General features: G+C 42.9%; 1 protein-coding gene across 2 annotated transcripts in view; it reads left to right on the forward strand.

The window, feature by feature from the left end:
- The first annotated feature begins 2,190 nt into the window (after window positions 1-2,190).
- The window catches only part of itgb5 (integrin, beta 5), a 75,671-nt gene continuing 64,863 nt past the window's right edge, over window positions 2,191-12,998 (forward strand). Inside the window, exons 1-5 of one of the 2 annotated variants that reach the window (XM_014173614.3) lie at window positions 2,191-2,824; window positions 3,387-3,472; window positions 3,946-4,153; window positions 7,187-7,436; window positions 9,905-10,073. In XM_014173614.3, coding sequence (XP_014029089.1) covers window positions 2,740-2,824; window positions 3,387-3,472; window positions 3,946-4,153; window positions 7,187-7,436; window positions 9,905-10,073 — 798 coding nt within the window. In that variant the 5' untranslated portion in view covers window positions 2,191-2,739. The remainder of the gene's footprint in view (window positions 2,825-3,386; window positions 3,473-3,945; window positions 4,154-7,186; window positions 7,437-9,904; window positions 10,074-12,998) is intronic. The other variant, XM_014173615.3, reaches the window with a different exon arrangement.

The following is a 12,998-nucleotide window of genomic DNA, read 5'->3' on the forward strand; positions in this document are numbered from 1 at the left end:
TGTTGTGTGGGTTGTTGTGAATTTTGAGTTTCTCTCTCAGCCCCAGCTGGCCTTGATGTGCTTGTATAACATGCATAGGCATACATCTCTCTTTATTATGCAAATTCTCATGTTTCTGTTAATGGCCAGCAGGTGGTGCAAGCTTCCAGGTTTTGTTGATTGCTGAATACTAGACTGAATAATCTACTGAGCCAGACCAGTGTGGTGTAAACCATAGGATATTACTGCACATGTTAAAGCGGTGCTGATTACGTGAGCTCCCCGATCATTAGTAATGAATCAAATGTATTGATAAAGTCCTTACATCAGCTGATGTCACAAAGTGCTGTACAGAAACTCAGCCTAAAACGGCAAGCAATGCAGGTATAGAAGCACGGTGGCTAGGGAAAAACTCCCTAGAAAGGCCAGAACCTAGGAAGAAACCTAGAGGAACCAGGCTGTGAGGGGTGGCCAGTCCTCTTCTGGCTGTGCCGGGTGGAGATTATAGCAGAACATGGCCAAGATGTTCATAGATGACCAGCAGGGTCAAATAATCAGTGGTTGTCAAGGGTGCAACCGGTCAGCATCTCAGGAGTAAATGTCAGTTGGCTTTTCATAGCCGATCATTCAGAGTATCTTTACCGCTCCTGTCTCGAGACAGCAGGTCTGGGACAGGTAGCACGTTCGGTGAACAGGTCAGGGATTTCATAGCCGCAGGCAGAACAGTTGAAACTGGCGCAGCAGCAGAACCAGGTGGACTGGAGACAGCAAGGAGACCTCAGGGCAGGTAGTCCTGAGGCATGGTCCTAGGGCTCAGGTCCTCTGAGAAAGAGAATTAGAGAGAGCATACTTAAATTCACACAGGACACTGGGTAAGACAGGAGAAATACTCCAGATATAACAGACTGACTCTAGCCCCCTGACACAAACTATTGCAGCATAAATACTGGAGGCTGAGACAGGAGGGGTTGGGAGACACTGTGGCCCCGTCCGACGATACTCCCGGACAGGGCCAAACAGGCAGGATATAACCCCACCCACTTTGCCAAGGCACAGCCCCCACACCACTAGAGGGATATCTCCAACCACCAACTTACCATCCTGAGACAAGGCCGAGTATAACTCACGAAGATCTCCCCCAAGGCACAACCTAAGTGGGGGCGCCAACCCGGACAGGAAGATCACGTCAGTGACTCAACCCACTCAAGTCACGCACCCCTCCTAGGGATGGCATGGAAGAGCACCAGTAAGCCAGTGACTCAGCCCCTGTAATAGCGTTTGAGGCAGAGAATCCCAGTGGAGAGAGGGGAACTGGCCAGGCAGAGACAGCCAAGGGCAGTTCGTTGCTCCAGTGCCTTTCCGCTCACCTAGACCCTACACAAGCTCCATTGTATCTAACGGGTGGTAACATAATTTAACAGAGACACGTGAATGTGCTCAACAGGCGATTAGATTACATTGACAAAGCATAGACAGTTGTTGTGGAAGAAACTATACTGTTTAGCTTTCTGCTCATATTTCCATCAATATATTAGCTGTATACTTGCTGGGATAATACATTTTTAGACAGGGCCAATAACCTTTTTGAATATCCTCAATTAGCCTATTCTCATGGCAGTCAAGTAAACCCTAAATTGTGACCTATTATGCTATGGCAACCAGGCGGAGGGCTGTTATTACGTACGACGCATCGCGGAGTGCCTGGACACAGCCCTTAGCCGTGGTATATTGGCCGTATACCACAAACCCTGAGGTTCCTTATTGCTATTATAAACTGGTTACCAACGTAATTAAAGCAGTAAAAACACATGTTTTGTCATACCCGTGATATACGGTCTGATATACAACGGCTGTCAGCCAATCATCATTCAGGGCTTGAACAACCCAGTTTATAATGACTGTTGTTTCCCGGCCTGGCAAACATGGATGTGTGTCTGTTGTCTGTGTGAATGCAACGTGTTGAAGTCATCTGAGGTGGTAAACAAACGAAAGGGTTAACCATAGAAAATGATAGAGGTCTCTAGTGGCCAAAAGGCCATTTTAGCATGGGCAGTGCCATTGAGGCCTTCCACCGTGCTTCCGCCATTTTAAAGTAGTAAGCTGGGTGGGGTTCCTATTGGTTGTAGCCTCAATAGCGACGCCCATGCTGTCACAGACGCTAGAATTGCACCGATATGGAGACGACTCCTCTGTCTATCTCTATGGGGTTAACGAATGGGCGGAGACTAGCGGCTGGACTCGCAACTATAGGGACTGATTAACACACATTTGCTAGGGAAAAACTATTCTACTAAACTGAAATTATATTCTATATTTAGACCGAACTTCTACTTTCAACTAATTTTGACAGGTAATTATTGCACAAAAATAAGGGCTTATAACCATTTGAAAAGTAATGGAAAACAATGACCAATGGTGTTAGTTATGAGTGAACTCCGGACATCATGGTAAACTGGCTCTGCATAACTACTTGCAAAAATCACAGCTTTTGACTCCTTAAACCCAACATAGAAAAATATTGTTTTGCTCCTGTTGTGCGGAATTCTTCAGAAGGACAATGAATTGTAATGTTTGTTTGGAGGTCGCGTTTACATTATGAGGCCGATTAGCTTTGCTGGAGTTCAAATGGACAAAGAGAGTGGTTCACTAGTCTTCACCGACCGAGCAGACAGAACCTGGATCTAAAGTGAGGTTCGACTGCCGACTTCAGTGCCATAACTTCACAAACAGACTTTTGAATATCGGACCCACTACGAGGAAATGATGTGGAGCCCATGGCAGTTGGTGTATCGTACAGCCTTTGGCTGCATGGTTCTGGAAATATTTATTCACAATGTTGCACAAGGTAAGAAAGTTTTTTTTCCATCTTGAAACTGAGGAGCAAAACGTTATTCTCGAAGCGTGTTCTTAATGGCCAATACTGGCTGTAATCCACGATATGTGCTCTAGAAGACTAGTTTTCGTATGCAGTCGCTTGTTATAGTGTATTAAAAGTGGGACAATTGTTATAGTAGCCGTGAAATTCATGCAACAATGTTGCCATACACACTCGATTGTTTCCCTGTGAAAACTAAATAGCCTGTTGTGGTTGTCAATCTCTTTCAAATGTTTGACACGTTGCATTGAAGTGTAAATCCATGTTTGAATAATAAAGGCTATTTCTAAACCAAGATCTTCGATCATAGACCTTTGAATCGATTTAAGCACTGTTTCACGTTGACGTGGAAGAAATGATAAAAATTGTAATTTGTCATATTTCACCGGCACTTGATTAAGACGAGTACTAAATATAATGTGTGTATTACATGTATGTTCTCGTGAGTTTGATTGTCTGGAAATCTAATGTAATTAATGATCAACACTGTTCCAGAGATTCTGTTTGGTTACTTTTACTACTTTCTCATTAGGACTCAATGTTTGTATGAGTGGCAGCGCTACATCCTGTGAAGAATGCCTCCTCATCTCTCCGAGCTGCGCCTGGTGCGCGCAAGAGGTAGGGCATGTGCCTCACTCCTCCAAAGGGTTAGGTTTACTTACAATGCACCACTGTGGTGGGGAGATTAGTAATACTCTCACTAAATTTCTAAATGTGACATACTGAACCCAATAGCTGCCTTAGTGTGAGGTGAGGACTCTCATACTGTTGTGTAATGTTTAGAGTTCACATGCAAAACGAGAAGCCATCATCACTCCTGAGCATGTTTAAAGAGCCAACAGGATGTAGGAGTGCACCTGTGCAGTTCTGGAATTATTGTTGTTCTCTGTACATAGTGGATTGTCTACACCTGCTTTCAGACCTACAATTGTCTCACAGAACTAAAAGAAAAATGTACAAGATTCCCCCTATCCTTTAATTTCGCTTACCAATACTCAACTGAAGCTGAGAGGCAGGGCTGAGAGGCAGACAACTGTGTACTCTGGCTTTTACATTGCATGACCGGTGTCATTAGTCTGTTCTTCCCTCAGGAGTTTGGCAGGGCGAGGACCCTGACGTCGCGGTGTGACCTGAGTCAGAACCTGCAGAAGAGAGGCTGTGAGGCCCATAACATAGAGAGTCCTAGTAGCACAACCATGGTAGTGAAGAGCGAACCTCTCAGCTCCAAAGGCTCCGGGCCTACCCAGTATGATGTCATCCAGATCATGCCCCAGAAGATCTCCCTGAGTCTTAGACCAGGTAAGCCCAGTCCTAGCCTAGTGATCCAGTCTTTTTGTGCCATGTAGGCCTATGTCATGACAATGATGGAAGAGTTGGCTACTGTACGCACAGTATGAGACCAGGTAAGCACAGAGAATCAACCCTCTCAGAGCACAATGTGTTGCCAAGGTAACAGGGTTTGAACCAAAGGTTGGAGAGACATGAGCTCTATATGGAACACTGTTTACTTATCTTTACTGAACAAAAATATATAAACGCAACATGTTATATTAGTAAAATCACTCAATTGAAATAAATTAATTAGGTCCTAATGGATTTCACATGACTGGGCAGGGGTGCAGACATGGGTGGACCTGGGAGGGCATAGGCCCACCCACTTAGCAGCCAGACTGGGATGCTGGCCCAGCCGATCAGAACAAGTTTTCCCCCACAAAAAGGCTTTATTACAGATAGAAATACTCCTCAGTTTCATCAGCTGTCCGGATGGCTGGTGTCAGACAATCCCGCAGGTGAAGAAGCCGGATGTGGAGGTCCTGGCTGGCGTGGTTACACATGGTCTGCAGTTGTGAGGCTGGTTGGACGGACTGCCAAATTCTCTAAAACGGCATTGGAAGAGAAATGAACATTTAAATTCTCTGGCAACAGCTCTGGTGGACATTCCTGCAGTCAGCATTCCAACTGCATGCTCCCTCAACTTGAGACAACTGTGGCATTGTGTTGTGTGACACAACTGCACATTTTAGAGTGGCCTTTTATTTTCCCCCAGCACAAGGTGCACCTGTGTAATGGTCATGCTGTAAAATAAGCTTCTTGATATGCCACACTTGGATTGGATTATATTGGCAAAGGAGAACTACTCACTAACAGGGAGGTAAAGAAATTTGTGCACAACATTTGAGAGGAATAAGCTTTTTGTGTGTATGGAACAGTGTCCATTTTAGCATGTAAATCTTGGTGGGGCAAAAAAATATAAGTGGGATGAATGCCAGCAAAGCCACAACACTAAACAATACATGAATTGCACTATAACGGTGACAAAAGGTGCCCACAAACTGTTAAGGCCTACATAAAGCTGTCCCAACATCTTACCACTGCATCACCTGGCTATCAGCGGAGCCTTTTCTGGCAGCGAAATAGTTTAATTCCGCCTCATTTACTGCCTTAAAAAAAAAAAAATCATGGCTGACTTGCTTAAACAAATGTGGTATCTAATGACAATTGATCTAATCTAATGACAACTATGGCATAAGGGGACGACGAGCGGATAAGGCAATCCGTAATTTCGACTAAGACATTAAGCAGCGAGTTAGGACGGACGTAGTCAGTATAACTATTTGTTTAGCACTTTTGAATTGTACAGCAACAGAATTCAGAACATGGGCCGTTCTTAGTGTTCTCCCTGTACACCAAGTTAGAACCGTAGGATAAATAAAGAGGGCGTATAAGCAGACAATGAAAGCTCTTACAATATTCAATGTTTACATTTCTCTAGAACCGGTTATAGGCTACATGTGCACCACCAAGTCAGAACAGTAGGTGGAATTAGGAGGTGAAAATAGACCAAATTATTAGGGTGAGGCACATGGGCTACTAACATCTTACTACACAACTTGCACTTAGTATTACTTTCTTAGCTACAGTATACGTATCTCCCTGGCATTTTACATAATTTATGTAGCAGCATACAAGACATTTTTGGACTCCCCTTGTGCTGTGCTCACTTGAACAGGAAGGTGGTGCGGCGGTCCTTCGTGGGCAAATTTTGTCATCATAGTCTGGCATTCTCTGTATTTATGGTGCTTTCAAAACCACTGGTTGAATCATGATGACGCCGTAGCTCTAGAAAGAGGCCGGATTTACATTTCAAAGTTGGATGAAAGTTCAAAACTTATTTCCCAGTCGTAGTTTGTTTATCCCGAGTTCCCAATTGTCTTGAACTAACTAAAGTCAGATTTTGCCGTTCCAAGTAAACAGTTGTTTTGAGCACGGCACAAATCATGCTTCATTGACAGCATGGCCAATGTTGAAAGTTTATCATTTTAAACTTGGAAACGTGCCCCTTAATCCCAGATGTGGGACCACACAGCCACTGAATAGCAGGCTAGTGATTGCTTTGCAATGCTTGCAGTTAGCCACTGTCACCGATTCTTTCCTAACCACTCATTGTTGAATTTGCGATTTCCAACTTGTTTTGTAATGTTTGTCCAATGGCCGATGAGCACTGATACGTTTTATCTATAATTTCTCTTCATTATTTCTTTTCATATGACAAGGATAACAAAAATATTTGCCAGTAGATTTTTTTACTTGATTCATGACCGCTAGCTAAGATTTTGAAAGTATGATGTTGACATGATCAGTCCAATCAAAGCTACTGTAGATGTCATTTTATCTGTGGCAAATAACCTTTTTTTATTATTTTATTTTTATTTCACCTTTATTTAACCAGGTAGGCCAGTTGAGAACATGTTCTCATCTTGAGACTTCTTGGATGGGCACTTCTTATGTAACTCTATGGCAGCACACAAGGGGATAGCATTTTATAGCTCTACCCTTAGACTTGGCGGTGATGTAGTTTGTGTCGTCTCTTCCCCCCCATGAGTGACAGAACACTGCGCAACACTCTCTGCCTTACTCAAGAAAACAAAAAAGAGACCGTGTTTGTATGCGGCTTTATTAACTCAATTAAATATCTTTTATTTTTATTTTTTTACATTGTTTGCAAACTGATATGTGACACGTGATAATGCCAAAATAACATCCAAAACAAGTCGTCGTCGTCCCCCCCCCACCAAAAAAAATGTGGGTCTCAAATGACGAGTCACCACTGTTATGGAACCTTTTTTGGGATCTTTTATATCAGCTCATGAAATATGAGACCGACACTTTACATGTTGCGTTTATATTTCTGTTGAGTATAATTGGGGGGAAAAACACTTTTCTTTGAAAATATTAAGTCAACCCACTGTACAGGGAAAATGTAGGATGCTGTTTGATTTGTAAACCTATCAAAGCAATAGCACAAATCAATCAATTTCCCCCTCCCGCTAGGTGACCAGACGTCATTCGAAGTGCAGGTGCGTCAGGTGGAGGACTACCCTGTTGACCTGTACTACCTGATGGACCTGTCTCTGTCCATGAAGGATGACCTGGACACCATCAGGAACCTGGGCACCAAGCTGGCTGACGAGATGAGGAAACTCACCTCAAACTTCAGACTGGGCTTTGGCTCCTTCGTAGACAAGAACATGTCACCATTCTCTTACACGGCCACCAAGTACCAGGACAACCCCTGCAATGGGTGAGAACTGAGGAAGGGCATTGTTACTGACTGCAAAGAGCACTCTCATGTGTTTTTGGTTGATTTGGGAATCTAATAGGGAGTGCAGCTGAAATAATTTGGGTTCATGTTGAGATTTTGTGGATTTCATCTAGGATCAAGTGTAATATCAATTTTTTAGTATATATGTCAAGATGCTGTATTTCTACTAAAATTGATTTGAGGGCACTCTGCTTAGAATGTCTTCCTCTAAAACTAGAGTAGTAGTGTGAGAGAGGGGAAGACTGTCAGTTCACTAACCAGTTTATATCTTCTTATATCATTCAGGATCATTTTTCTTTGAAAGTGGTAATTGACCCTGTCCTGTCCACTCTGTACAGTGGGGTCCGAAATGATTGACACCCTTAATGAGGATTAGAAAAATGACTGTAAACAATAATTATTCAAATACTGAGCTGTAGAGAAAGAGATTGTTTAAGAAGTAATCTTTTCTTCTTTTCAAAGGTAGGAGTAAAAATTGACACCCATGTTTTCAATACCTTTTATTTATTTAACTAGGCAAGTCAGTTAAGAACAAATTCTTATTTACAGTGACGGCCTAGCAAAAGGCTTCCTGGGCCTGGTATTTAATTTTTTTAAATATAATAATAATAATAAGTGTGTGTGTGTATGACAAAACACACATCACAGCAAGAGAGACAACACTACATAAAGAGAGACCTAAGACGACAACATAGCAAGGCAGCAACACATAACACAGCATGGTAGCAACACAACATGACAACATGGTAGCAGCACAAAACATGGTACACACATTATTGGGCACAGACAACAGCACAAAGGGCAAGATACAACAATACATCACACAAAGCTGCTACAACTATCAGTAAGAGTGTCCATGATTGAGTCTTTGAATGAAGACTGTCCAGTTTGAGTGTTTGCAGCTCGTTGAAGTCGCTAGCTGCAGCGAACAATGCCTCCCCCTGTGAAGATAACTGTACTGAGCCTTTTTCTAAAATGTTTTATGAGTTGAAGAACACATTGGGTCTGTTTGTTTTTTGGACTGCCGCCTTCAATTACAGCTCTATTTTCATGTCATCTGGCCATATCCGGGTACTGGGTAAAGTACATGATGCCATTAACCAATCCAAGTGCCAATGCCATTTAGCAAACTTCCAGGCGTTTACATTTGTTTGATGACATGAGAATAGAGCTCTTTGGCAACGCACACCAGTGGTGGGTCTGGCATCGAAATGAGAATGCAGAAAAGAACCCCATATCTACTGTAAAATATGGTGGTGGATCTTTGATGTTATGGGGCTATTTTGATTCCGCTGGAGTGAGGCCCTTAAGGTTAACGGCATCATGAACTTTACCCAGTACCAGGATATTTTAGGCAAAAACCTGCTAACCTCTGCCTGGATGCTGAAACTTGAAAATGTAAGTTGATCTTCCAGCAAGACAATAACACTAAGCACACACAAAAATCCACAAAGAAGTTAACTGTCCACAATATCAACATTTTGCAATGGCCATCTCTGGGTCTGGACTTGAAACCCATTGAAAACCTGTGGTTTGAATTGAGGGATGTCCATAAGTTTGTATGGAGGAATGATCTAACATCCCTCCCAATGTGTTCTCCAACTCATAAAACATTTTCGAAAAATGCTCAGCAAGGTGAGGTCTTGACAACAGGGGTGTCAATTCTGACCCCTAGCTTTTTGGAGGAAAAAATAATACTTGTTAAGCAAAATCTTTCTCTAAGCAATTGTATTAGTATAATCTAATTAGTATAATCTAATTTCCAAATGTTTTTGAGCATACACTTAAGCTCAGTATTTGAATATACTGTATTTATATACAGTCATTTTTGTTCATCTTTATCAAGTGATACTGAGGCTTGTTGTGGATGATGATGATGGCAGGCCGAAAGGGAACAGAATAGAACATAGAGGTTAAAAGCAGCCACCCACACATCACACACCACATTTGCCCCGGAGGTGAGATTACGCTGCACTTACTTAGTGCCATCATCACGCATCACTGCCAAACTAGGTTATGCCCTGGGTCCTGTGTGTGGACTGTGTGTCAGTCAAAGAGCCAGTACTGCAGGAAAACGTTAAAGGGGCAGAGGACAGATCATGCCGTCTGCGTGTCTCGTCCTTAACACACCTCTGCCCTTGCCAAAACAATCAAATGCCCCAAAGGATATGTGTTTCCTCCAGGATGAATTGTGTGTTAGAATGTCACTGAGGTCTTCCTCTTGAGGAAACTGCATTATAGCATGTTAAATGTAGCCAACTGACCAAGATTGCAATAGTTTGCCTGAATAAGAGCCTGTGTGGAGGTGCCGAATGGGCAGGGTTTGCACTATTTCATTGGTTCCACTGTGCCAGACAAGCTCAATCGAACACAGAAAACCAATACTATTTTAACCCAGGTTTGTTACATACATAGCATAATTTATTTCAAACGTTCCCTCTCCACAGATACAAGCTGTTCCCCAACTGTGTCCCTTCCTTCGGGTTCCGCCACCTCCTCTCCCTGACTGACAAGGTGGATCGCTTCAACGAGGAGGTGCAGAAACAGATGGTGTCTCGCAACAGGGACGCTCCGGAGGGAGGCTTCGACGCCATCCTGCAGGCTGCCGTCTGTAAGGTGAGCTGAGGCCGGGGTGTGATTAATGGGATGTGACTGGCTGGCATGCCAACCTATAACCCTGACCCTAACCTTAATCTTAAACCTTAATCCTAACCTTAACCAATCAGGACCAGGTTTTCTGTCAGTCAAGTCCCTTTTAGGTTTTCTCCTGTGAGCTGTCAGTCAGGTAGACATGATGGATTGAGGCCCTGGTTGTGTTCATTAGCACACACAATGGAATATGAAAATGAGCATTTATTACTGAGTAAGTGTATGTAGTCCCTCCCTGTTCTGTTCATTCTCCCCCCCCCCCCCCCCCCCCATTTTGTGCTTAATGAACACAAGTCACAATTGAGACTTTATTTAGGGTTAATTGAGTCTGTTAATTCAAAGCACCTGGTGGTTGAACAGGATGTCTAGTCTGGTGCAGCTGGTTCAGCAAGGAGACCACTCACTAACAGAAACAGGCCAAGTCATATCACAGTGTTGCGCTGTTGGCTGAGCGGGAGTTCATAGTTTTTACTGGAAGAGAATGACTCCCTCCCTCCCAACTCTACCATGTATTTTGGTGTAACAGAAACTTGGATCGGCAGTCTGGATCGGGCAGTCTGGATCGGGCAGTCTGTTTTGCGGTTCCGCCAATACTTTCTTGATATGTTTGTTTCACTCAGTTACGTTGTCAGAATATTACTTTGACTAATGAATAATTTGCATTGCTGACCATTGTAGAATATTCAGCTAAACCTGTGCCTCTTTGATTCCCTGTAAAAAAAATGTATACATCAACTGGGCATGGTTGCATGACTGTCATACATAGTGAACTAACTACCACTCCAGCCAAAACGCATTTGAAGCATGGCATAGCTGAATGTATCTAGCATTCCAGCATGTTATTCAAAAAGGGCCCTGTATGCCAACTGCCAACCCACATCTATTTCTATTGTGTACTGCGGCACATATTTGTTTTATTTTACCAGGTAAGTTGACTGAGAACATGTTCTCATTTACAGCAACGACCTGGGGAATAGTTACAGGGGAGAGGGGTATGAATGAGTCAATTGTAAGCTGGGGATGATTAGATGGCCGTGATGGTATGAGGACCAGCTTGGGAATATACTGGAATGGGCATCACAAATGGATGCCTTTTTTTGCCGAAACACTGGTGAAAGGTCAGGTTTGTTTAGTGTTATGCTATTACACAGCACTATGTTAAGAGAATAATACGCTCTTTGCTGCTACACTTTTTTTGACCTCTGCATTCCATTTGATAATGACCTCGTTCTGGATAAAACACCTGCTACTCTCATTGTTTATGTATGTGGTTGTCAAGCTTGTGGAAAATTATAGTTTCCTTTCCTCGTCTTAATAATGATGATGATGATGATGAAGTGATAGTGTTTTATATGGGAAGGAACTACTCTCTTTACAGCTAGTAGTGCAGAGCGATTAGTGCATTTTGAGGTCGGTTTTGGTTAGACATAAATGCAGGATGTGGGTTGAATGCTGTAACAACACAGAATTAAATAAAAAAGCCGGATGGTTGTGAATGCCCATTGCTGCTTATCACTTATTAACCATAATTTATTCACAATACTTTAATAAAATATTTATTTTATTTGACTTTATTTCATTCCAAGTAATCTCATCTCTGTACAGCTGCCGCCTATGCTCTGACAAAATCACTATTTTTAGTAGTTCTTCAACGTAAATAAGGCATACTTTTCTGACTGCTGAATACCAACTATTATGTATTTTCAGGTATGCTTTCTATCCCTCTTGCATGTTCTCACTTCTCTCCATCTCAGTCAACGAGGTAGGTCTCCTTGTCTGCTCCACACATACCGAGACCGGACAAGTAAGCGTGCGCGCAATGGATTATAGTCATTGTAGTTAATTACCACGTTTTCTGCACTAAACTATGTACAATATTGGCCTGTTGGCAACTACAACTCCCTACTACACTGAAAAAATATAAACACAACATGCAAAAATATCAAACATTTTACAGAGCTACAGTTCATATAAGGAAATCAGTCTATTGAAATTAATTCATAAGGCCCTAATCTATGGATTTCACATGACTGGGAATACAGATATGCATCTGTTGGTCAAAGATACCTTAATAAAAAAAGTAGGGGAGTGAATCAGAAAACCAGTCAGTATCTGTTGTGACCACCATTTGCCTCATGTAGCAAGACGCATTGAATTCATCAGGCTGTTGATTGTGGAATGTTGTCCCACTCCTCTTCAATGGCTGTGCGAAGTTGCTGGATATTAGGGGGAACTGGAATAAGCTGTCATACACGTCAATCCAGAGCATCCCAAACATACTCAATGGGTGACATGTCTAAGTATACAGACCATGAAAGAACTGGGACATTTTCAACTTCCTGGAATTGTGTGCAGATCCTTGCGACATGGAGCCATGCATTATCATCCTTCAACATGAGGTGATGGCGGCGAATGAATGGCACGACAATCGTCCTCAGGAACTCGTAACGGTATCTCTGTGCGTTCAAATTGCCATCGATGAAATGCAATTGTGTTTGTTATCCGTAGCTTATCCCTGCCCATACAATAACCCCACTGCCACCATCCGTGAAGAGCATACTTCTCCAGCGTGCCAGTGGCCATCAAAGGTGAGCATTTGCCCACTGAATTTGGTTATGACGCGAACTGCAGTCCGGTCAAGACCCTGGTGAGAACAACGAGCATGCAGATGAGCTTCCCTGAGATGGTTTCTGACAGTTTGTGCAGAAATTCTTTGGTTGTACATGCTCACCGTTTCATCACCTGTCTGGGTGGCTGGTCTTAGACGACACGCAGGTGAAGAAGCCGGATGTAGAGGTTTTGGGCTGGCGTGGTTACACGTAGTCTGCGGTTGTGAGGCCGGTTGGACGTACTGCCAAATTCTCTAAAATGACATTGGAGGCAGCTTATGGT

This window comes from Salmo salar, chromosome 25 (genome assembly GCF_965601325.2).
Source record: "Salmo salar chromosome 25, fSalSal1, whole genome shotgun sequence".
Taxonomy (NCBI): Eukaryota; Metazoa; Chordata; class Actinopteri; order Salmoniformes; family Salmonidae; genus Salmo; species Salmo salar.